General features: G+C 47.3%; 1 protein-coding gene across 1 annotated transcript in view; it reads right to left on the minus strand.

Annotated features, from left to right (window-relative positions):
• Positions 1-1,198: 1,198 nt before the first annotated feature.
• Positions 1,199-26,959, minus strand: part of LOC138767972 (zinc finger protein 182-like) — a 38,082-nt gene continuing 12,321 nt past the window's right edge. The window contains exons 6-12 of the mRNA XM_069945909.1: positions 21,458-21,539; positions 5,026-5,159; positions 4,744-4,917; positions 4,529-4,652; positions 4,322-4,425; positions 3,154-3,235; positions 1,199-2,726 (exon numbers count right to left, since the gene is read on the minus strand). Of these exons, the coding sequence (XP_069802010.1) occupies positions 1,414-2,726; positions 3,154-3,235; positions 4,322-4,425; positions 4,529-4,652; positions 4,744-4,917; positions 5,026-5,159; positions 21,458-21,539 (2,013 nt within the window). The 3' untranslated portion in view covers positions 1,199-1,413. The remainder of the gene's footprint in view (positions 2,727-3,153; positions 3,236-4,321; positions 4,426-4,528; positions 4,653-4,743; positions 4,918-5,025; positions 5,160-21,457; positions 21,540-26,959) is intronic.

The raw sequence follows: 26,959 nt of genomic DNA on the forward strand, positions 1-26,959 counted from the left end.
AATAGGCCCCAGCGGCGGCAGTATTCGTTGCTCCCAGGAGATACAGCATGCAAGCTGTTCACCCCTGGCTGAGAGCAATCCCTTTCAGACTGACCAGAGCTTTTGCCTTCTCAGGCTGATTGGGATCAGAGCTCACCTGATCCCAAAACCCACACTGGATCGAGGGGGAGGGAATGGCAGGTCCCACTACCAACCTACCCACCATTCCAGTAAATCCGGCCCGGAAAATTTAAAGAACAACTCAGCAGCATATCACTGCTGAGTGACAGGTCTCTTCCAGATTTACCATCTCCCCATAAGCAGTAGTCTGGGTGAGATGTACCTCCCCTCGAGCACTTTTCCTGTGACATGTCCACAATATATATAATTTTTTTTTAATTTCTTCCCAGTACCAATCGTAGAGGGACATTTATGAAGACTGGTGTACTCATAGGTCAGTCTTGAATAAAGCCCCGCCCCTTTTCCCCTGCCAGATTTACTAAGAGGCGCACACCTCTCAGTACAGCGTGCCGACCCTGCGCCTGGCGCATCAAATCTGCAGCTGATTGGAACAGGTGTAGATTTTTGCCTGGTTTACGTCTGTTTCCAAGAGTGAACCTTAAAGGGGTAATCCAGCAAAATCTTTTTTGTTTCAGATCAACTGGTTTCAGAAAGTTATATTGATTTGTAAATTGCTTCTATTTAAAATGCTCCTGTCATCAAGTACTTATCAACTGCTGTACGTCCTGCAGGAAGTGGTCTATTCATCCAGTGTGACACAGTGCTCTCTGCTGCCACCTCTGTCCATGTCAGGAACTGTCCAGAGCAGGAGCAAATCCCCATAGAAAACCTCTCCTGCTCTGGACAGTTCCTGACATGGACAGAGGTGGCAGCAGAGAGCACTGTGTCAGACTGGAAAGAATACACCAGTTCCTGCAGGACATACAGCAGCTGATAAGTACTGGAAGACTTGAGATTTTTAAATACAAGTAAATTACAAATCTATATAACTTTCTGAAACCATTTGATTTGAAAGAAAACGTTTTGCGCTCATCACTAATACTGTCCTCCCCCCTGATCCCTCTCTGCTCCCGCCACAGCTCCCATTCTTCTCCTTTGAGTATTTGGTGCAGGATCTGCTGCCTCAGCCAATCACCAGTAACAAGCTGAGTGGGAAGGTCCTGCAACAAAAAAAAAATGAAAGCAGGAGAGACTGATGCTGGGTAAGTATGGGGTTCCTTTTATTTTTTTTCCCCCAAAGTTCTCTAGACCCGATTTCTGGCTAAAACATTTCCCATATACTGCAGATACAGTACTGTTTATTCTCTTTGTGACCTGTCAAATGTTCAAAAAGGTTTATTCTCCAGCTAAAACATTTACCACATTCATGACATAGATGTTCGACTAGTAAAGCAACTTTTGAGCATAAAATCATCACTTTTCTACTGAGCCTGAATACCGTTTACCCCGTATGTGCAATTTCTGATGAGTAATAAGACTTGATTTTTGAGTAAAATGCTTCCCGCATTCTGAACAATGAAATGGCTTCTCTCCTGTGTGAATTCGCTGATGTTTTACAAGACTTGATTTATAGCTAAACCTTTTCTCACATTCTAAACATGAATACAGCTTCTCCTTAGTGTGAATTTTCAGATGTGAAGTTTCCTGATGTCTAAGAAACATAAATTTCTTAGTAAAAGAACTTCCACATTCCTGGCAAGGAAAAAACTTTTTCACTTTGTGAGTTTTCTGATGTTCCACAAGATGGGATTTGCGGCCAAAACATTTCCCACATTCAGGACATGAAAACGGCTTCTCTCTTGTGTGAGTCCTCAGATGTTCCACAAGATGTGATTTGCGGCCAAAACATTTTCCACATTCAGGACAAGAAAATGGCTTCTCTCCTGTGTGAGTTCTTTGGTGTTCCATAAGACTTGATTTTTCATTAAAAGATTTTTCACATTCTGAATATGTGAGATTGCCCCGTGTGTGAATTCTCTGATGTTTAAAAAGACTTGATTGTTGAGTAAAACGCTTCCCGCATTTTGAACAAGGAAATGGCTTCTCTCCTGTATGAATTCTTTGATGTTTGATAAGATTTGATTTCTGAGTAAAACATTTCTCACATTCTGAACATGAAAATGGCCTCTCCCCTGTGTGTTTTCTGTGATGTTTTACAAGGCTTGATTTATGGCTAAAACATTTCTCACATTCTGAACATGAATACAGCTTCTCCTTTGTGTGATTGTTCAGATGTTCCACAAGACTCCATTTATGGTTAAAACTTCTCCGGCAGAAAGTGCATGAAAATGGCTTCTCTCCTGTATGAGTTAACTGATGTCTAACAAGCTGACATTTCTGAGTAAAACAACGTCCACATTCCAGGCATGAAAAGGGCTTTTCCGCTTTGTGAGTTTTCTGATGTTCCACAAGATGACATTTGCGGCCAAAACATTTTCCACATTCAGGACACGAAAACGGCTTCTCTCTTGTGTGAGTTCTCAGATGTTCCACAAGATGGGATTTGCGACCAAAACATTTCCCACATTTAGAACATGAAAATGGCTTCTTTCCTTTGTGAGTTCTCCGATGTTCCATAAGACTTGACTTTTCCGTAAAAGATTTTCCACATTCTGAAGATGAAAGCGGTCTTTCATCTACCCGAACTTTCTCATGCAAGGACAGATGAGGATTGTCACCCAAATGGGAGTCTTCTATTCTGGCTTCACTTGGCAAAAGATGAAATACTAGAAAGAAAATCAACAAAAGAAATGTATAAAAATCACGACAAACACATGAAGATAAGAGGTTCACTTTTTCAAGATTATATACAGTAAATATGATAAAAAGTCTTGTTCTATGTATTTAGCTGCTACTCAGAGACAGATAATCCATCAGATTCTACCTGACATTTTAAATGATAGATACAGCTGGAGAAGTAGACGGTTACACACCAGCTCAGATAGTATGCAGGGGAGAGAAAAACCATGGAGGACAGATCACACATGTAAAAAAAGAGCAGCAGAGACTGTAGATGTGGTAACAATTTTTAATAAAAATGGAGAAGTGGTTTTTTTTTCTCCCACCATAATAAGAATAATAATAAAGGTTATTAGGAGTTTATAGCCTTTAGGTAACTTAATATAATATAAAGGATTAAAGTAAGGCTCTCACCATTCTCTGGCACTGGTGTGGGCTCTTCCTGTCTACTTGTTGTTTCTCCATAATTTTCCCGCAAGGATTCCATATTATGGACCTGAGGAAAAGAAGTAAAAAGGAGCCTTAGATTATCTTATAATCAGGTAATGAGCAGAACCCCTAACCCTGAACCTTGTTTGGAGCTTATAGGGAAGGGGTCTGAATACTAATACTAATAAGTAATAACCAGGTGGTATCACTACCCAATAGTGTTCTCCATAAAATCTCCTTCCGGTGCTGGACACATGGTGGCGCTGTGGTGCGGTCACTGGATCTATGCTCTGGTTGGACTCCCCCTGCCCTAATCTGCGTTGTTTTTGAACCTTCTTCTCTCCAGTCAAACAGACGTCATTATAATATTTTGTAGTGATCTTACTCACCGTATTTCTTATATTTACACTAAACATTTATATAAAAAAAACAACAAACGTCTATTCTCAAAACAACAGGAATTTTAATAAAGGGATACTCTGATAAAAAAAAGTATATTTGCAAATGAAATGGTCTCAGAAATTTATAGAAATTATCAAAATTATTTCAGTTAGAAAAATCTCCAGTCTTCCAGTACTTATCAGCTGCTGTATGTCCTGCAGGAAGTGGTGTATTCTCTTCAGTCTGACACTGTGCTCTCTGCTGCCACCTCTGCCCATGTCAGGAACTGTCCAGAGCAGTATAGGTTTTCTATGTGGATTTGCTGCTGCTCTGGACAGTTCCTGACATGGACAGAGGTGGCAGCAGAGAGCACTGTGTCAGACTGGAGAGAATACACCAGTTCCTGCAGGACATACAGCAGCTGATAAGTACTGGAAGACTGGATATTTTTAAAAGAAGTAAATTATATATCTTTCTGACACCAGTTGATATGGAAAAAAAAATTTCCGCGAGACTACCCTCATAACGTCCATTTTCCTATTAAATCAATAGAACTCATTAGTAATAGAAAGTGGCTGATTATCACCAATTTTTTAACCATAAAATAGACATTTTAAGGGTGTTTCAAGGCCCAAAATATAGGCAAAAACTGTATGAGAACTCCAGCCACAACCTACTATACCACAGCCAACACCAGATCATATACAGCGTATACTGCACTATATATAGTAGAAAGCTACAGAGGATTTACAGAAACATCAGCTTCATGTACCTGGTAATCCAGTGGGATATCTTCCTCTTCCTCCTCCTCCTTACACTCCTGGGGATATAGAGGACGGGGACATCTCTCTGGTGGATTTCTACTACTGGATCCATCTATAGGAAATAATCACAGGGACTGAATACATTGTATATATGTGATGATCAGATTATGGGGGGTCCAGGAGATCCATAACCCCAGTGTTTCCTCTCCTCTTACCTGGTGATGTGAGGGGCTGCTGATCCTCCACCATGACATCCTTGTACAGATCCTTGTGTCCTTCTATATACTCCCACTCCTCCATGGAGAAATAGACAGTGACATCCTGACACCTTATAGGAACCTGACACAGACAATGATACAATTATCCTCCAGACCCCTCACCCCTTGGTGTTATTGTATAATGTCCCAGCATTCCCAGCAGCATTGCTCACCTCTCTAGTCAGGAGCTCAATCATCCTGGAGGTCAGTTCTAGGATCTTCTGCTCATGTATCAGTGACTGAGGTGGAGGCTCGGTGATGGGGCTCTGGCTGCTGCTCCAGCCTCCTGACCTGACACCAGGGGGCGCCACACACTCACCAGACCCCTTCTTCACTACTGTGTAATTCTGTGTATGGAGACACTGATCACTACAGAGAGTCTAACAATCCTTCCCCTCCCGTCATTTACCTGCTTTATTACTAGAGATACAAGTGACATCATGTGAGACTCTCACCTCTCCAGTTATCCAGTAGATGATCTCTAGGGTGAGGTCTAATATCCTTCCCGCCATCTGCTCTCTCTCCTTCTCCATCCTTCTGGGGTCACTGATGTAATGGACCATAGTCTTTAGCTGTGAGAGTCCTGTACCTGAGGGAAAACAAATAAAATTAAGCATTGCACTAATAGTTCTAAAGGACTACTGATATCAGCATGCAATATATATATATATATATATATATATATATATATATATGTATATACACACACACACACACAAGCATCATGTTATAGAGCAGAAGGAGCTGAGTGGATTGATATATACCTTAGTATAACTAGTAATTTATTGATCTCTGATTTTTCCATGCCAAAGAGTCTAGTGAGCGACCCTATCATTGTGTGACATGGTTCACTGGACTCCTTACAGGGGAACTCCAGTAAAGAATGGGTTAACCCTGTTCAATACCCACGACAATCTAAGCTTGTGTGTGATAACTTTCTATTCCATGACTTGGCCCGTTTGTCTCCACCACATCCTGACTCACACCCTGAAGATGCAGAAAATCATCAATGCCTGGTCCACTCTGTCTCCACTTCTCTGTCCTCACCCTCCCTTCTGAGACAGAGGTCACATGATCTCTGTCTCTACTGTTGCCAGGCAAGCTGTAATACCTCATCTGTAACCCCGCCCACCACTGACATCACACAGTGATCACCTGACCAAGTCATCCTGACTACTGGGGCTGTGGTAATGGTAAAAACGTGTACAATCATCGGTATAGACAACAAAGATTCCAGTGTCTTATAATTCCTCCTACTTCCACTCACCTGAGTGATGTTATAGTCACCATACATGGACTCTCCTCACACTCCGCTCTCTCTCTCCACTCACCTGAGTGATGTTATAGTCACCATACATGGCCTCTCCTCAGACTCCGCTCTCTCTCTCCACTCACCTGAGTGATGTTATAGTCACCATACATGGACTCTCCTCACACTCCGCTCTCTATCTCCACTCACCTGAGTGATGTTAGTCACCATACATGGACTCTCCTCACACTCCGCTCTCTCTCTCCACTCACCTGAGTGATGTTATAGTCACCATACATGGCCTCTCCTCAGACTCCGCTCTCTATCTCCACTCACCTGAGTGATGTTATAGTCACCATACATGGACTCTCCTCACACTCCGCTCTCTCTCTCCACTCACCTGAGTGATGTTATAGTCACCATACATGGCCTCTCCTCAGACTCCGCTCTCTCTCTCCACTCACCTGAGTGATGTTATAGTCACCATACATGGCCTCTCCTCACACTCCGCTCTCTCTCTCCACTCACCTGAGTGATGTTATAGTCACCATACATGGACTCTCCTCACACTCCGCTCTCTGTCTCCACTCACCTGAGTGATGTTATAGTCACCATACATGGACTCTCCTCACACTCCGCTCTCTCTCTCCAGTCACTGTCCCAAGTCTGTTCTTCTGGTGAGCATCTTCCTGGTGAATGACCCCCATCTCACCACATTGGGGTCTCTTATACCCCTCTGGTGGCTACAGCCGCCTGCTCCCCCCACCTGGAGACACCCAGTCTAACAGAAACTTTTCATCCTCAGATTGGTCTTCCCTCCCCCACCTACAATATACAAAGTAAGAACAATGGCGCCAGAACCTGATCAACCAGTTTTAGTATCTATGGAGTCCTGGGATCAGCCTTCATTTACACATTGTATTGTAGGGAGCAGACATATTGGTCACACTCCTATTTACCATCTGTAAGAGACACCTGGGATACTCAGAGACATTTTCATATGGGAATCAGGGGAAACAGTCAGCATTTCATCTCCTGATGAGGAACACAGAGGTGCAGTCACCAACCTCAATAAATAAAAAACAACACACTTCCAAATGGTGAAGAAATTGGCAGCTGCATATAAAAGGGAAAATATAACCACACAACAGTTTGGCCCTCACACACACACTTTTTGTCTGGTATTTTTCAGGCCAAAAAAAATAAACACCAGAAAAAATGCCACTGTGGTGCATGACAATTTTTTTTTTTAACTTTATGTGTGAATGATCTTTTTTGTGATGTTTTTTCCCTCTGCTATCACATGACCTCGCTGCTGGACCACAAAAGGTGACAAAAACGCCAGAAATAAAACACCATACAAACAGTAATAGCATTTCTGAGACAAAGAGAACAATCCCATTGAAGTTTATGGGGGAAAAACACCACCCCCTCAGCAAGCTGCATTTGGGAAAAACTGCCACAGAGCTTCAACACCAGAGAGGAGAGAAAAACTCCACCCCAAAAACACTATGGGTAAGATTTATCAAACATGGTGTAAAGTGAAACTGGCTCAGTTGCCGCCAGCAACCAATCAGATTCTACCTCTCATTCCTCACAGACTCTTTCAAAAATAAAAGGTGGAATCTGCTTAGCCGGCAATGTGAGCAGACGTGCCTCAGTGAGCTCCATCAGCTAATCCTTCGTATATCCTGGGCATCCTGCCATCCACTACATTTTCCTGCCTTAGACCGTGTGGAGTATCGACCGGTTCTCTGCTGAGACGGGAATGAGCCACAAAAACAAGAATTTGACTAAGGATAAGACGAAGAGGGGAGGAGGAGCGCAGGGGTCTGCTGCCCCGGCGCCATCTTCACAGACAGACACAGCGGCTAATATTCCTGGGTGGCTCAGGAAATACACCCGCATGCAGGAAGATTCTAATCCTGCGGACGACCGGGGAGATATCGGGTCCGCACAGGCCGAGTGGCTATCTCCTGGGACCGCGAACTCCGGGACGGTGGCAGAGGCCTCCGCTCCAAAGATGGCGGCCGCACCTGAGGTGAGCGCGCAAAAGACTTGGGAGGAAGAAGCCGGGGCTTCTGACCAGAATGGTGCTACCCCCACTTTGCAGGACGTGCTAACAGCTATTGCAAGAGGCAACAAAGACCTCACGCTACTCATGGGGAACATACGGGAGGATGTCAACTTGCTCCGCCATGATTTACAAAAAGTCTCTGAAAGAATGGGTGCAGTGGAGGAAAGAGTGGGAGACAGAGGATCAAGTGAATCCCATGAAAAGAGACATGAAAAGGGTGGCTGCAAAGGCGGATGACATAGAAAACCGCCTGAGGCGGAATAACGTGCGCCTTATAGGAGTACCGGAGAAGGTGGAGGGGAGAAACCCCAGCGAATTCTTTGAGACATGGCTGCTGACGACCTTTGGCAAGGACACCCTAACGCCTTTATTTGCGGTGGAGCGAGCTCATTTGAGTGCCGTCCCGTCCATTACCCCCGGGGTCCCCTCCCAGAGAAGTCCTGATCAGGATATTACATTACAAGGACCGTGACATTATCCTGCGAAAAGCCCGTGAATTAGAACGTATAACCCTGGAGGGTCATAATATCTCTGTGTTCCCTGACTTTTCGGCAGAGGTGCAGAAGAGGAGGGCCAAATATATAGACATTAAAAAGAGACTGCGAGTGGCTGCGCTGGGCAGCACGCATATCTTTGAGGAACCTGCGGCGGCTCTCTCCTGGCTGGATGAAAATGAAAGCAGACTCCGCAGTTCCAATAGACGCAGACTGGACAGAGATTAACCTTGCGGATAAGGATTGCTGGGAAGATGATATACCTTGCAGCGGATCTGCAGGGCTCTTGGAGTATTTCTGTTGCGGATATTAACAGAAAGAAACGCCCTGTAACTGTTTTTTATGTCAATGTGCAGGAAGAGGGATATGCTGTGATATCCCCAGTTGCCTATGGAAGAAACAGCTCATAGGGTTTTCTCTTCTTTTATTTCCTCCGCTATCCCTGTCTCCCCATCTCCCTGTGTACTGTGATTATCTTTCTTTTCTTTATTTTACCGTCGCCATTGGAGTTAGATATACTATGCGCCTAAAGAGATTATTTAGGCTATTTAACTATTCTGTACGATGTGGTGCAGGAGGGAATATGAGCTGTGGTGTTCACTGTCTACTGTTAAAGGGGTTGTCCGGCGATAAAAAATTATTCACAGAATAACACACATTACAAAGTTATACAACTTTGTAATGTATGTTATGTCTGTGAATGGCCCCCTTCCCCGTGTTTCCCCCCACCCACGCTAGACCCGGAAGTGTGGTGCATTATACTCACCGCATCTCGTGTCGTCCACGGTCTCCGATCGTCAGCAGTGACGTCTTCTTCGGGAGCTTGGCGGATCTTCCCGAGTGCCGGCCACCCTCTGCAGCGTCATCCGAAGCTCAGCCGCGATTGGCTGAGCATAACTGTGCTCAGCCAATCACGGCTGAGCGGCTGATGACGCGGCCACGTCATCAGCTGCTCAGCCGCGATTGGCTGAGCACAGTTATGCTCAGCCAATCGCGGCTGAGCTTCGGATGACGCTGCAGAGGGCGGCCGGCACTCGGGAAGATCCGCCGGCCTCCCGAAGAAGACGTCACTGCTGACGATCGGAGACCGTGGTTGGCACGTGACAGGTAATGTATAGCGCACCACACTTCCGGGTACACGGGTGGGGGTGGTGGTGGGACACAGGGAAGGGGGCCATTCACAGACATAACATACATTACAAAGTTGTATAACTTTGTAATGTGTGTTATTCTGTGAATAATTTTTTATCGCCGGACAACCCCTTTAAAGAGGCAGAACGTACTGTTAAGCCTCCTCCTTCTTTTCTCCTTTTTCTGACCTATTCGCTATCCCTGTCTTCCCGCCTCCCCTTGTATTGTGTCTGCCTTTCCTTTCTTTTGAATGTTGTTACTACTGAGGCAAGATAACGCGAACACTTAGGGATGTATTACATGTTCCACAACTGTCCTTTTAGCGAGATGGGATGTCTGCTATAGGGTCTGTAATGTACTACGGGAGGGGCGGGCTACAACATCCTACCTCTTTTCTACAGTCTATTAGCTATCCCTGTCCCCCTGCTTCCCTTTGTATTGTGTTCATCCTTCTATTCTGTATGTAGTGGCAGGGCCCAAGTTTGTTAAGGAGCTCAGCAGAAGTTAACGCAAGCACATGAAGTGGCTGCTAGGAATGTTATGTGTTCTGCTCTCTTGTTGGGTCTTTTGTTTGGACCCCGATAACCGCCAGTTGCAGATGTTTCCAGTTTTTTTTATAACAGTTATTTTCTTAAGGATGGCTATTATATTGGAAGGTTGTTAATATGTGCTATACTCACCCAAGTGCAACTCTCGTATTGGAGGCTGTATATATGTGTATTTCCTACCCCCTAGCGTCCACATGGCACAGCAACTAACAATTATAGCATGGAATGTGAGGGGGTTGGGCTCTCCCACAAAGAGGTTAGCGGTATTTCAGGCCCTACATAAATCCCAACCTGCCATATTATGTCTATCAGAAACACATCTTACAGACGACACTAAAAACATATTGAATAAGTCTTGGGTGGGACATGCATATCACTCTACCTTTTCTTCACATGCAAGGGGAGTGCATCGGACTCTGATGTACAAAGAGCTTAAGTCACTGGTGGACTCTGAGGGTCGATATGTATGTGTCTCTACTGTGAGATTTGGCGGGTGCGCTATGTAATAATAGCATTGCACATTCCCCCCCCCTTACTCTCATGCCACGCTACGTAGCATACTTACCTTTACCATGACAGTACCGGAGGTGCCGACACTCCTAATAGGAGACTTTAATAACGTAATGGATCTGCAGCTGGATAAGCTTCATGTTTCATATAGTGGCCCGGTGCCTCACCCCTCGAGCATGTCACAAGTTCTGGAGGAGTCAGGTATGTTGGATCTCTGGCGTGCGAAGCACCCACAGAGTACTCAGTTCTCTTGTTACTCCTCATCACATGGCACACTGTCTCGCATTGATCTGGCAATAGGAAACAATTTAATGAGGCAGGCTACTTTGCAGGTGGAATACTTACCTCGCGGCCTATCTGACCACTCTCCTCTGAAAGTAGACATAGGGAGAGGTACCCCATTGGGTGCTCTAAGAGCCCCCTGGCGGTTGAATCCGTACTGGCTTGAAATTATCGGTACTACTTCCCGCTTAGCTGTTGAAATAGAATCCTTTCTCCATATAAATAGGGGTACCGCATCTCTTTTAATAATATGGGACACACTAAAGGCATATATCCGAGGTCTCCTCATAAAAGATATAAACACCTGTAAAACTAAATCAAAACGTATTCATGACTCGCTACAGAAAAGGGTGGTGGACACGGAACGGCGGTTTATTAATAGCCCCTCGGAGACTACAAGGAAGACATGGGATGAGGCCCAAACAATTTTTAAAGAGCACCTAGAACATACTGCGGACAATAAAAGATTCTTTCAAAAGCTAGCTTATTTTGAAAGTGGGGAGAGCACGGGTAGGCTACTCGCTAGAATAGCCTCAGCAAAAAGGGGACCGTCATTTATACTGCAATTGAACGGACCAGATGGTGGGTTAATTACTGGGGACGGGGACATCTTGCAGGCAATGGTGTCGTTTTACAAGGAAACTTATTCCTCTACATTGTTGCCCACTTCTAGTGAAATAATGGAGTTTGTCTCTAACATTGATCTCCCTTCCCTGACACAGGCACAGAGGGAACAATTAGATGATCCCCTGACGGTGGAGGAGTTGGAGGGGGCGTTACAAGACTTTCCCAATGAACGCTCGCCTGGGTCGGATGGTTTGCCCAGTGAATTCTTTAAATTACACAGTGAGTGCCTATTGACACAACTTTTGGCCACCTTTGACTCCTCCACGGCAGAGGGAATATTGCCTGCCTCTATGAGGGAGGCAATAATAGTCCTCATTCCAAAGCCGGGCAAAAACTTACAACAAATGGGTTCATACAGGCCAATCTCACTATTGTGTGTAGATATCAAAATCATAGCCAAGGCGCTGGCCAATAGACTCATTCGGGTTATCTCGGGTCTGGTCCATGGAGACCAGACTGGATTTATGCCTGGAAAATCCACTGCAGATAATATACGATGTGTATTCTTTAATTTGCAGGCGCCAATTGAGGGGGCGGAGGGGCAGCGGGCGATGCTCTCACTCGACGCTGCCAAAGCATTTGACAGCGTCGAGTGGGAATACCTATGGTGTGTGCTGTCTCACATGGGATTTGGTCCTAGATACATTTCATGGATTAAACTACTCTATACCGAGCCATCTGCGCGACTCAGAGTGAACGGTCTGCTGTCCGAATCGTTCCTCCTCCAACGGGGTACTAGGCAGGGGTGTCCCCTCTCCCCGTTTCTTTTTGCATTGGCTATTGAGCCACTGGCCTGCATGATTCGGGCCTCAAATGGTGTGGTGGGCTTTAGACATGGAAGGATTGAGGACCGCATCGCACTGTACGCTAATGACATGCTCCTGTTCCTAAGGGATGCAGCGAGTTCCCTACCACTGGTCATGGACCTTCTTTCTGTATTTGGCAGGTATTCGGGGTTGACAATCAATTGGTACAAATCGGCGCTGCTGCCCTTGGATGCTCCCCCGAAACAATTCCGGTTGTTGGACGCAACTGTCCCTGTTGTTTCTCAATTCAGATACTTGGGGGTGCAGGTCACTTCGGATGTTTCGAAATATCTATCACTAAATCTGTCTCCTCTAATGGTAAGGTCGGCTAGTAAGATAAAGATATGGCGCAAGCTTCCCCTATCGCTTGTAGGTAGGTCTAATTTAACAAAAATGATACTGATGCCACAGTTTTTGTATATATTGCATAATGCACCAGTATGGGTGCCTATGACATATTTTAATCGCATTCAGCCCTTGTTTCGAGAACTGATATGGGATGGGAAGACACCTAGAATTCGGTTAGACACGTTGCAGAGGGACAAAGATCGGGGAGGATTGGCGGTACCCAACCCTTATCTATATTATTTGGCTGCGCAGCTTCAACAGCTCAGAGGATGGGCAGGATCGGGGAACATGGCTCCCACGGGCATACTGTTTCTAAGTGTGGCTGAAGGGCGAACTCCTATATATTTGCTAGAAATAGCGTCTCAAACAAGGCCGCCGGATGTGCCTCTCCTGTTGCCTATGCTCAAAAAGGTCTGGTCACAGGCTAAATACTTCTTAAATTGTACGTCTTATACTAAATATACCCCACTGTGGCATAATGCAGATTTTCCTCATTTGTGTACTCTAGACGGGTCTACCTTCTGGGATACAAAAGGGGTGCATACACTTTCACAACTGTATAGTGAGGGAACCCTAAAAACATATGCCCAGCTCCAGGCCGACTATGATCTACCACACTCTGCCTTCTATAGGTACTTGCAATTACGACATGCCTTGGAGGCACAGTTTGGTGGGACTCCAGTCACCATATCCACACCACCAATACTTGACACGGTTCTTACTGCGTCAGACTCTAAAGGTCTGATATCTCTAATATATCAGGAACTGCTAGAGGCCTGCCTCTCACGACGACCCCTGGTGGTTAAGGAGCAATGGGAAGTAGATATAGGCCCAATAACTGACGAACAATGGACAAATATACTTGCCCTAACTCCCAAATTGGCTGTATCAGAGACACATAGATCCTCTCAATTGTTCTTACTACACCGGGTGTATAGGACACCCAAGTTTCTGCATAGAATTGGTGTGCGTGCTGATTCCAATTGCCCTAGGTGTGGCTTAGCTGACGCACATATTATTCATCTGATGTGGAGTTGCACTGAGCTGGAGGGTTATTGGAGGGAGGTTGTAGCCCTCATACGAAGGGTATATGGAGGTGCTGTGCCAGTGGAACCCCTAAAATGTATACTGGGTCTGATACCTGAGGAAGATGAGCCTACTGGTATTGAGCTGGCTATATGCAGAATTCTATGCCAGGCACGTAAATTATTTGCCCATCACTGGATACAGGCGAGTGCGCCCACCATCACGGAACTCGTAGCCAGACTTAATGAGGTTATACGTTTGGAAAAAGGGGTATATCAGAAAAGAAAGGCATCCAAGAAATTTGAAAGTATATGGGGCCCCTGGCTCGATGCACCTGGTATACCGTCTAGAAATCTTAGACGCAATCCAATGGAAGCCCTCTTATTATTGTCAGACCAGACTGCGGCAACTGTTCGCCGTGATGGGACACGGGGAGGGAGGAGAGATACTATACGGTAGATGATTGAGTTATCCTGATGGTGAGTGCCCTGACGGGACTGTTGGGCTCAAGATAGGGAGGCTCATACCCAGGTCTTTGAACACACCACTGTGCCTTATTGTTCTCTAATGGATGATACTGAGGAGAGTTGCACTTTATCATCTTATTTTTATGATAATAGTTTTTATCTGTATAGCCTAACCAATGTTGTTGCCTTCATACAATTATTATCCCTTTGTGATAGGGAAGTTGGTTCGGGGGGGAGAGGGGGGTTGGTACTTTAAGATGTGTGGGGGGAGGATGGGGGGTCTGTTTTGTTTGTATGTTTAACAAAAAAAGACACGCTTTGTGTGTGTGGAAAATACTGTTAATAAAAACAATCTGATAAAAAAAAAAAAGGTGGAATCTGATTGGTTGCTAGGGGCAACTGAGACAGTTTCACTTTACACCATGTTTGATAAATCTCCCCCTTTGTGTATAAGGCTGACATCTGGCCACTGGCGTTTTTATTGGGGTTTTTAAAGATTTTAGGGCTATGTGAAGCCGGGTTTAGGCCATGTTCACAGAATGCAATGGAAATCATTAAAGACTGAAAATAAGGGCGGTTTTAATTTTAAAATGGTGGTTGTAATTTTACTAAAAAAAAAAAACATGGCCTCCAGGGCTGCTGCCACATGTGCCAGTGACACCATACCCACATGGGATGTCTAACAGCCGCCCAATGTCGTGGGGATATACTGCGGGTCTATAACAAATTTGGTGCAACCTTTATTAGAAATATCTTGTATGGGTGGAAAAACAAAATGGTGCCTGTACATCCTCAGCGTGGCTTCTTCTTCATGTGAGTTCTTAGATGTTCCACAAGACTCGATTTATGCATAAAACATTTGTCACATGCGGTACATGAATATGGCTTCTCCCCCGTGTGAGTTCTAAGATGATCTACAAGAATCGATTTCCGACTAAAGCACCTCTCACACTCAGGACAGGAATACGGCTTTTCTCCTGTGTGAGTTTTCACATGTAACGCAGGACCCAATTTCTGTACAAAACATTTCCTACATTCAGGACACGAGAATGGCTTCTCGCCTGTGTGAATTCTCTGATGTCTAAACAGATGCGATCTCCTAGTAAAACATTTCCCACAATCCGGGCATAAAAATGGTTTCTCTCCCGTGTGAGTCCTTTCATGGGTCACAAGACCGGATTTCTGAGTAAAGGATGTCCCACATTCTAAGCAGGAAAATGTGCCAATCCTCTTGTGTACAGAGAGAGGAGATTTCTCTTTGAAAAAATTTTCACATTTCGAATTTACGAAAATTTTCCCTGGTCCAAGTTCTGTCTTTGGCAATCTGAGATTGGTTCTCTTCTGCCTCATAGGGCGGCCATAAAACCAGATAAAATCAGGAGTTTCTCATCCCATCTTCCCCTGAAAAATAAACAATTTTCCCTAACTAAACTGATATTTCATCCAATTCTATTTAAAATTCATACAATGAGCATTACAGATCTATGTATCAAAATGAGGTCAAAAAATCCCCCCCAGTTACACACAGAAACTTTTAGACCTATACAAATGTAGTATTACATGGCACCCATTCACATTAATGTAGATTGCCCTAAATCCAGTGACAATTGGGATTGTGTATACCATCCAATAGAGAAGAAGGAATTTTATAGATTGGCCTTTTTCCCATCCTTCTCTACCCAGAGTACATCTGGAAGAGCGAACAATTCCTGTTTATTCATGTAGATAAATATTTTATGATTCTGTAATCTTAAAGGGGTACTCCGTGCTGGGGTCATTTTTATTGTACGGCCGGGGCAGGGGTGGATATAGAAGCCGCCGGTCACTTACCTCCAAGGTTCCAGCGACGGGTCCCGGATTGAGCCGTCCCGTTCTTCCGTTCGGCTGCCGCTTCCTGGTCTTAGCTGTGGCTTGAGATATGACGTCTCAAGGCAGCTCAGCTACTCAGCAGCCAAGGCGGGACTGTACTACGACCGCTAAATGGCTGAGCTGCCTTAAAACTAGGGCTGGGCGGTATATCGTCAAAATACCGATAATGTCCTTGGCGTCGGTTAACTGACCTCAACTCTGCCAGGACGGTATCTGTGGTATATTTGTCCTCCGGCGGCCGCATCCTCAGTCCCCTCGCGTCTGGGGCTCCTACCCTGCCTGGGGACGCATATATAGTGGAGCAGGGCAGGGGACGAGAGATCCCGTGCCTCCGTAGTATGACAGTTTGAAGCTTCCCCCCCCCCCCCGCGCCCTGGGCACACATGCGCCCTGGTGGGAGGAGGAGATACCATTTATGTGCCCCCCTTTTACCCAGGTCCCCCAAGCTTCTGCCACCCTGGCCAGTCACCCCCAGCTTCTGCCACCCTGCCCCAGTCATCCCCAGCTGCTGCCACCCTGTCCCAGTCATCCCTAACTCCCCCAGTCACCCCCAGCTGCTGCCACCCTGTCCCAGTCATCCCTAACTCCCCCAGTCACCCCCAGCTTCTGCCACCCTGCCCCAGTCATCCCTAACTGCCCCAGTCACCCCCAGCTGCTGCCACCCTGCCCCAGTCACCCCCAGCTGCTGCCACCCTGCCCCAGTCATCCCTAACTCCCCCAGTCACCCCCAGCTGCTGCCACCCTGCCCCAGTCATCCCTAACTCCCCCAGTCACCCCCAGCTTCTGCCACCCTGCCCCAGTCTTCCCTAACTGCCCCAGTCACCCCCAGCTGCTGCCACCCTGCCCCAGTCATCCCTAACTCCCCCAGTCACCCCCATCTTCTGCCACCCTGCCCCAGTCACCCCCAGCTGCTGCCACCCTGCCCCAGTCATCCCTAACTCCCCAAGTCACCCCCAGCTGCTGCCACCCTGCCCCAGTCATCCCTAACTGCCCCAGTCACCCCCAGCTGCTGCCACCCTGCCCCAGTCATCCCTAACTCCCCCAGTCACCCCCATCTTCTGCCACCCTGCCCCAGTCACCCCCAGCTGCTGCCACCCTGCCCCAGTCATCCCTAACTCCCCCAGTCACCCCCAGCTGCTGCCACCCTGCCCCAGTCACCCCCAGCTGCTGCCACCCTGCCCAGTCATCCCCAACTCCCCAAGTCACCCCCAGCTGCTGCCACCCTGCCCCAGTCACCACCAGCTGCTGCCACCCTGCCCCAGTCACCCCCAGGCGCTGCCACCCTGCCCCAGTAACCCCCAGCTGCTGCCACCCTGCCCCAGTCATCCCTAACTCCCCCAGTCACCCCCAGCTGCTGCCACCCTGCCCCAGTCACCCCCAGCTGCTGCCACCCTGCCCCAGTCACCCCCAGCTGCTGCCACCCTGCCCCAGTCATCCCTAACTCCCCCAGTCACCCCCATCTTCTGCCACCCTGCCCCAGTCACCCCCAGCTGCTGCCACCCTGCCCCAGTCATCCCTAACTCCCCAAGTCACCCCCAGCTGCTGCCACCCTGCCCCAGTCATCCCTAACTCCCCCAGTCACCCCCAGCTGCTGCCACCCTGCCCCAGTCACCCCCAGCTGCTGCCACCCTGCCCAGTCATCCCCAACTCCCCAAGTCACCCCCAGCTGCTGCCACACTTCCCCAGTCACCCCCAGCTGCTGCCACCCTGCCCCAGTCGTCCCTAACTCCCCAAGTCACCCCCAGCTTCTGCCACCCTGCCCCAGTCATCCCTAACTGCCCCAGTCACCCCCAGCTGCTGCCACCCTGCCCCAGTCTCCTCCAGCTGCTGCCACCCTGCCCCAGTCATCCCTAACTGCCCCAGTCACCCCCAGCTGCTGCCACCCTGCCACAGTCCGCCCCAGCTGCTGCCATCATGCCCCAGTCAGACCCAGCTGCTGCCACCCTGCCCCAGTCACCCCCAGCTGGTGCCACCCTGCCCCAGTCATCCCTAACTGCCCCAGTCACCCCCAGCTACTGCCACCCTGCCCCAGTCACCCCCAGCTGCTGCCACCCTGCCCCAGTCACCCCCAGCTGCTGCCACCCTGCCCCAGTCACCCCCAGCTGCTGCCACCCTGCCCCAGTCACCCCCAGCTGCTGCCACCCTGCCCCAGTCATCCCCAACTCCCCAAGTCACCCCCAGCTGCTGCCACCCTGCCCCAGTCGTCCCTAACTGCCCAAGTTACCCCCAGCTTCTGCCACCCTGCCCCAGTCATCCCTAACTGCCCCAGTCACCCCCAGCTGCTGCCACCCTGCCCCAGTCTCCTCCAGCTGCTGCCACCCTGCCCCAGTCATCCCTAACTGCCCCAGTCACCCCCAGCTGCTGCCACCCTGCCACAGTCACCCCCAGCTGCTGCCACCCTGCCCTGTCACCCCCAGCTGCTGCCACCCTGCCCCAGTCACCCCCAGCTGGTGCCACCCTGCCCCAGTCATCCCTAACTGCCCCAGTCACCCCCAGCTGCTGCCACCCTGCCACAGTCACCCCCAGCTGCTGCCACCCTGCCCTGTCACCCCCAGCTGCTGCCACCCTGCCCCAGTCACCCCCAGCTGCTGCAACCTTGCCCCAGTCACCCCCAGCTGCTGCCACCCTGCCCCAGTCACCCCCAGCTGCTGCCACCCTTCCCAAGTCATCCCTAACTGCCCCAGTTCTAATTGCAACGCCCCCTCTTCTTTTTGATGTATTGCCACAGGTTGGGGCAGGCTCACACAGAATTCAGTGCAGTTTCTATGCTATGGGGCCCCATGAATCCTAGCTCTGCCCCTGCTCCACCCCCAGCTATCTCTTGGGATCCCCTGATACACATGAATGCTCAGCTTAACTGAGTGTACATGTGTTTTCAATCAAAATGGGAAGAAGACTGTACCAGCAATAGGGCATGAGGATCTGCATAGCTATATATACACGTCTTGTAGTGTGTACATAGCTGTGTACTTGTATATACACGTCTTGTAGTGTGTATATAGCTGTGTACTTGTATATACATGTCCTGTAGTGTGTACATAGCTGTGTACTTGTATACACATGTCCTGTAGTGTGTACATAGCTGTGTACTTGTATACACATGTCCTGTAGTGTGTACATAGCTGTATACTTGTATATACATGCAGGGGCGGTCTTGGCATTTCTGGGGCCCCAAGCGAAGTTATGTCTGGGCCCCCCCCTCGACACACGTTCCAAAACAATAGACTGCTGTGTGTTGCCCTCAGTAGTATATACCCCTTGTGCGCTACTGCCAGTAATATATACTCCTTGTGTGCTGCCCCCAATAGTATATACCCCTTGTGTCCTGTCCCCAGTAGTATATATCCCTTGTTTGCTTCCCCCAGTAGTATATAGACCCCTGTGTGTTCCCCCAGTTTTATATAGCCCCCAGTGTGCTCCCCCAGAAGTATATAGACCTCCTGTGTGCTGCCCCAGTTGTATATAGACCCCCTGTGTGCTGCCCCCAGTTGTATATACCCCCTGTGTGCTCCCCCACTAGTATATAGGCCCCCTGTGTGCTCCCTCAGGGGTATTTAGCCCCCTTGTGTGCTCCCCCACTTGGATATAGACCCCTGTGTTCTACTCCAGTAGTATATAAACCCCCTGTGTGGTTCCCCCAGTAGTATATAGACCCCCTGTGTGCCCCACCAGTATTATATAGACCACCTGTGTGCCTCACAAGTAGTATATAGACCCCCTGTATGTTTCCCCAGTAGTATATAGACCCCCTGTGTGCCCCACCAGTATTATATAGACCACCTGTGTGCCTCACAAGTAGTATATAGACCCCCTGTATGTTCCCCCAGTAGTATATAGCATAGTATATATAGTATTATATAGTATACAGACCCCTGTGTGCTCCCCCAGTTATATATAGACCACCTGTGTGCCTCACAAGTAGTATATAGACCCCCTGTATGTTCCCCCAGTAGTATATAGACCCCCTATGTGCCTCACCAGTAGTATATAGACCCCCTGTGTGCTCCCCCACTTGGATATAGACATCCTGTGTGCTCTCCAAGTTGTATATAGACCCCATTCTGCTGCCCCAAGTAGTATATAGACCCCCTGTGTGCTGCCCCCAGTAGTATATAGACCCCTCTGTGAAGCCCCAGTAGTCTATAGCCCCCCTGTGTGCTCCCCCTGTTATATAGCCCCCCTGTGTGCTCCCCCCATTTATATAGACCCCCGATGTGCGCTCCCCCAGTTAAAAAGACCCCTGTGTGCTCCCCCTCCCATATAGTATATAACACAATAAAACAAACACTTATACTAACCTGGGTCAGGGCGTCTCCTCTTCTCTTCACTCTTGTGGCCGCGGGAAGGGTTTTCCCTGCGATCACAAGAGACCGCACTCCCCTTGTCCTGGCGCCGATGCTCCAGTGATGTCGCTGGAGCGCCGGCACCACAAGGACAAAGCTGCCACTTGTGACCGCAGGGAAAACCCTTCCTGCGGCCACAAGAGTGACTGACAGGAAGGGAGCCAATGTCTCCCGCCCTGTCAGTGCTGCTGCTGCATGTAACTGTGAGCGCTAATTACGAGTGCTCATAGTTACAGTTCAGATGGCAGCAACGAGCGGGGCAGCGGCCCTGTCCAGCAGTCTTGAGCACAAGAGCGGGGCGTGGGGGCCCCCCTGGATGTTGGGGGCCCCAAGTGATCACTTGGGGTGCTTGGTGCCAAAGACCGCCACTGTATACATGTCCTGTAGTGTGTACATAGCTGTATACTTGTATATACATGTCCTGTAGTGTGTACATAGCTGTATACTTGTATATACATGTCCTGTAGTGTGTACATAGCTGTATACTTGTATATACATGTCCTGTAGTGTGTACATAGCTGTATACCTGTGTATACATGTCCTGTAGTGTGTACATAGCTGTATACTTGTATATACATGTCCTGTAGTGTGTACATAGCAGAGACCTGGACGTGCATACACAGGTACACAGCTGAGACCCCCTAATAATGACAATAGACTAAATGGCACAGCCTTGGGTTGCTGCTAAGTGAGTTACTTTATTTCTTTTACTCTATTGAAAAAAAATATCCCCACGGTCAGGTGGATGTGGCTTACAAAGGCGCGTGTCATAATTATCGCTCGATTATCGTTACCGTGGCTACATGTATGATTAACCGCGATATCTATTTAGGCCAATATCGCCCAGCCCTACTCGAGACGTCGCGTCCCAAGCCGCAGCTCAGTCCAGGAAGCGGCAGCCAGACGGGAGAACGGGGCGGCGCGATGCAGGACCCGGCGCTGGAACCGGGGAGGAAAGTGACCGGCGGCTTCTATATCCACCCCCTCACCAGCAGTACAATAAAAATGACCCCAGCCCGGAGTACCCCTTTAATCTCGCATTTCTTTTCCTTTACATTTTACAATGATTCTTAATGTCTGCAACTTATAAGGAAGAATAAAGGCTCTCACCTTTCACTGACACTGATATGGGGCGGTCAACTCTATTCATTGTTTCTCCATAATGTTCCTGTGATGATCTCACATTATGGACCTGAGGGAAGAAAATAAAGGAAGGAAGGAGCGTTAGGTTATTGTATGTCCATAGGTAAGAAACTACTTGAAGGCTTAGGAAGGTTTTCCTCAAGTAGTGATCCGACAGGATGAACATTCGGCTGAGTATTGGACACATCACCCTTGGTGCCTACATCTGAGCTGTGTATTCTGGATGGGGCTGCAGTATGATCTGTGTAGCAGAATGATGTCAGCGACTTGTTCAATACACTAGAATATTCCGAGGCAGCTGATTGGCATTATGCTGTTATTTAAGGGGTATTCCACTCAAACATACCTTTTGATATGTTGCTGCCCATGGTGAGACTAACAATTCTTTCCGTACTTATTATTATCTATTCAGTCGCCTTCCCCCAGTTCTCAGCTGCTGCTTTCTGCTGAAGACATAAAAATCTGTGTGTGAGCTTTTCTCTTTGTCTCCCCCTCCCTTGTGAGGCGGCTGATGTAAACAAGTCTCTGGCAACTTTGTGGCTTCTTTGTAATGCAACAAAGTTGCAGATAAAGCCTACCAGGTCAGAGACAGAGGTCTCTGTGTAAACAGGGGATATGTGGCCGATAACAATGAATGTTAATGGCTGCACAAACGATAGAGGGATTGTTCATTAGACTTGGACATGCGATGCGCCCGGCCTTGTAAAGGCACTGCAGGGAAACACCGATCTCATTGACTGGCACTCATTTGTGTCCTTGCGCAGGGCCATATCGAGTCCCTACACTGCAGAACCTTACTTTTATTTAAACCAGGGGTGTTGCTAAGTTCTAAAAAGATCAGGGGCACAAGCCCTAAGGCAAAACCAATAAGTATAACAGACAACAGACATGGAAAACAGACATGTTAACTAGATGGGCTCATGACCTCTTGTGGGTGAGTTCTCCCTGGGCAGTTGAGGCATGTAATGTAATGTAATGTAATGACCCTATCGACCACCAGATGGCGCAGGACTTCCACATTCTTTCTGCCTAAAGCTGTTGCACGGCTTGAGTGCCAAAACTGTATACTGTGCAGAAGACTGTAAAGTATATACTGGTTCCTTTACACAGGGGAGCCACCGTTTCCATGATTTCTCCCCGTTGCTCTCATAAAATATGACACACCCTCCCGATATTATATACTGTATACTGTGCAGGCAGCTGGGCAGCATACACTTATAGCCAGACATAGCAGTTCCTTCACACATGGGCAGTGCTTATCCCCCTACTGCAGCCTATATACCCCATTGCACAGTATACAGTCCAGAGACTGTGCAGTATACAGTACATCAGGGGAATCAGTGGTTCATCCACAATGGGATTCCGCTTATACCCCTACTGCTGCCCATATACCCAACGGCTGAGTATTGGACACATCACCCTTGGTGCCTACATCTGAGCTGTGTATTCTGGATGGGGCTGCAGTATGATCTGTGTAGCAGAATGATGTCAGCGACTTGTTCAATACATTAGAATATCTAGAATCAGCTGATTGGCATGGTGCCAAAAAGTGCTAGAGATTTGTAATTTACTTCTATTAAAAAAATCTCAAGTCTTCTAGTACTTATGAGCTGCTGTATGTCCTGCAGGAAGTGGTGAATTCTTTCCAGTCTGACACAGTGCTCTCTGCTGCCACCTCTGTCCATGGCAGGAACTGTCCAGAGAAGGAAAGGTTTTCTATGGGGATTTGCTGCTGCTCTGGACAGTTCCTGACATGGACAGAGGTGGCAGCAGAGAGCACTGTGTCATACTGGAGAGAATACACCACTTCCTGCAGGACATACAGCAGCTGATAAGTACGGAAAGACTTGAGGTTTTATAATAGAAGTAAATTACAAATCTCTGGCACTTTCTGGCAACAGTTGATTTGAAAGGAAAAGTCCTGATTAGCAGCAATGGGCGTTTCTAGAAATGCTCGTAGGCCCATCTGAAAGTGCCAGGGATCAGCCGACCAGCAGGAAAACGTTGGTTGGATGACTGGATCCAGGGGGTAAAATCTATTGTTATCTTTTGTCTGGAAGTAAAATCTATTGTTATCTTTTGTCTGGAAGTAAAATCTATTGTTATCTTTTGTTTGGAAGTAAAATCTATTGTTATCTTTGAAAAGAAGGTAAACTCTATTGTTATCTTTTGGCCAGCGGTAAAATCTATTGTTATCGGTTGCACACCTCTCTGTTTACATAGGAGATGCGTATACAGCCTAAAGACTGAACTGTACATCAGAGGGACAGCGGCTTCTTTCCACAGGGGCACTGCCCGACCCTTGATTCTACCCCAGAGACAGTATGTAGGCTGTAGATTGTGTCAGTGGCTGCAGCCAGGTGAGAAGCAACGTGCTTCCATATCGTACAGGGTTGGAGAGGGGTGGGTGGTCTCCCTGCCGGGGATCAGCTGGTACGGTGGTGTGGTAGCGGAGTGGGTCTGGGGTCACTTGGGCACTAGTCATGGTAGCCTGGAGTGGTGGGACCCACCCCAAACAGTCTGGTGTCCCAGTGGCTTACAAAAAAAAAAAAAAAAAAAGGTTAACTCAAGTGTAAGTGTATATAGGTGCAGATGCACAAGAATAGGCCAGGGTCCAGTACTTAGAATAAAAATAGATCAATTTACTTGTCAGAACTTTGCAGGAATACAGTTCAGTGCAATACAATACAAGGAGACAATCTTGCAGTTGAGGTAGAGATCAGGTGCTTTTGAAAAGAGAGTGTTGTAGAAGAGAGAAGAGAGGAGAGGGGGTGCCTGAGGGACCTTGTCCAATGTAGTACTGTACTCTGCCTGGAACAGTTGGAAGAGTGTAGAAGAGATACAGAGAACACTCATACTCACGTATAGACTTCAGTCTGACCGCCATCTGCACTACAGTTGTGAGCTACTTGTCCTGTCAGGGTAGTACGAGCCTCAGGCCTCGTTATCTGGGCTAAGCAGACTCCTGAGACTTCACAGTCATACTGCACTGCGCAGTGGAATACGTAGACTTTTCGTAACTTTGTTCCACTGGGGTCAATTGCTGTGACTGCTGAGGTAACTGCTCTGCACGTTTAGAGAGGTTCACAAGGGTGCTCCCTCTTACACTGACTCCAGACAACTAACTACACTCCTCTCACCAGAAACTAACTCCTTCCAACAGGGGTGCATCTAAACCTTCCTGTGATTGGTGGGGCTGAATGGGTAAATGGGTAAATAACATGTGACACATAACATTTAGCCCTTAGCCTCCTTCAGCTGTGCATAGAAGATAACAGACACTTTATCGACACCTAGTGGGAAAAACACTAACTGCAGTGGATACTTCCTCCCACTTTTGTGAACCCAAGGGGCTCATACCGGGTCACTACACCCCTCTTATCGAAAGCCTCATTCACTGGTATATAGGGGTCTGGGGGTTACCTCCAGCTATATTACAGTCTATTGAACACATCCACAGTACATTGAATTTATCAGTTGATTTAAAGACATTTTTATCCTCTTTAAATAATGTTTTATTATATTTTTTACTCAAACATATATTATATATATACTCAAACAGTAGTTTCACAGGAAACTTTGCTTCAGTTCTCAAACAGTGCAGTGCACCGCCATCTCCCATCCTTTACTGTATAAGGCTGGGTTCACACTATGTATATTTGAGGCTGTATTTGGTCCTCATGTCAGGTCCTCATAGCAACCAAAACCAGGAGTGGATTGAAAACACAGAAAGGATCTGTTCACACAATGTTGAAATTGAGTGGATGGCCGCCATATAACAGTAAATAACGGCCATTATTTCAATACCACAGCCGTTGTTTTAAAATAACAGCAAATATTTGCCATTAAATGACGGCCATCCACTCAATTACAACATTATGTGAACAGAGCCTTTCTGTGTTTTCAATCCACTCCTGGTTTTGGTTGCTATACAGCCTCACAAATACAGCCTCAAATATACATAGTGTGAACCCAGCCTAAGATTGCTGGAGTGCATATACAGTACAGTAGTAGTACAGTCAGTGCACCGCCATCTCCCATCCTTTACTGTATAAGATTGCTGGAGTGCATATACAGTACAGTAGTAGTACAGTCAGTGCACCACCATCTCCCATACTTTACTGTATAAGACTGCTGGAGTGCATATACAGCACAGTAGTAGTACAGTCAGTGCACCGCCATCTCCCATCCTTTACTGTATAAGATTGCTGGAGTGCATATACAGTACAGTAGTAGTACATTCAGTGCACCACCATCTCCCGTCCTGTACTGTATAGGACTGCTGGAGTGCATATACAGTACAGTAGTAGGACAGTCAGTGCACGGCCATCTCCCATCCTTTACTGTATAAGATTGCTGGAGTGCATATACAGTACAGTAGTAGTACAGTCAGTGCACCACCATCTCCCATCCTGTACAGTATAAGATTGCTGGAGTGCATATACAGTACAGTAGTAGTACAGTCAGTGCACCGCCATCTCCCATCCTTTACTGTATAAGATTGCTGGAGTGCATATACAGTACAGTAGTAGTACAGTCAGTGCACCGCCATCTCCCATCCTTTACTGTATAAGATTGCTGGAGTGCATATACAGTACAGTAGTAGTACAGTCAGTGCACCACCATCTCCCATCCTGTACTGTATAAGATTGCTGGAGTGCATATACAGCACAGTAGTAGTACAGCCAGTGCACCACCATCTCCCATCCTGTACAGTATAAGATTGCTGGAGTGCATATACAGTACAGTAGTAGTACAGCCAGTGCACCACCATCTCCCATCCTGTACTGCATAAGACTGCTGAAGTGCATATACAGCACAGTAGTAGTACAGTCAGTGCACCACCATCTCCAATCCGGTACTAAAATTGCTGGTTTTGTTGAATGTTTCTTGTATATAATGTCCTGTACAGTATATAGTGCTGCTCTGTAATGTACCCGGGAATATACCGGGTATTTATCAACATAACAAATGATACTGTAGGTTATTATTGGTGGCTGCTGGAACCAATTAAAACACATTTACATTATTTCCTATGGGAAGACACTGCTCGCTTCTCAAACTGCCCTCCTGAACCAATTACGTTCCAGAACAGAGGCATCGCTGTATTATAGATGCATTAGCACAGCACTGTTCATTTACCACGGTGTTCCTCTGGGTATTCGTAAAAATGCATTTAGTGTGTCCTTAATGTTTCTGGCAACCGCTTTGGTGACGACGTAACGTTTGCGGGTCTCCCTATTAATAAAGTCCCGCAAGATCTTAGGCAGCGCCTTCTTACCCCTCGATCCATCATAGTTAACTGTGTGGTTCCATTTCTTGTATATATCAAAGGGGACCAATTCTTGAAAGAGTAATTGCGCAAAGCGGTGTGGTTTATTTTTTGCGATACTTTGTAAATTACCAAGACTATAAGAGTCCAGTTTACGTAGTTTAAAATTGGAGATAGTCACATTTGAGGTACCAGTG

This window comes from Dendropsophus ebraccatus, chromosome 11 (assembly GCF_027789765.1).
Source record: "Dendropsophus ebraccatus isolate aDenEbr1 chromosome 11, aDenEbr1.pat, whole genome shotgun sequence".
Lineage (NCBI taxonomy): Eukaryota > Metazoa > Chordata > Amphibia > Anura > Hylidae > Dendropsophus > Dendropsophus ebraccatus.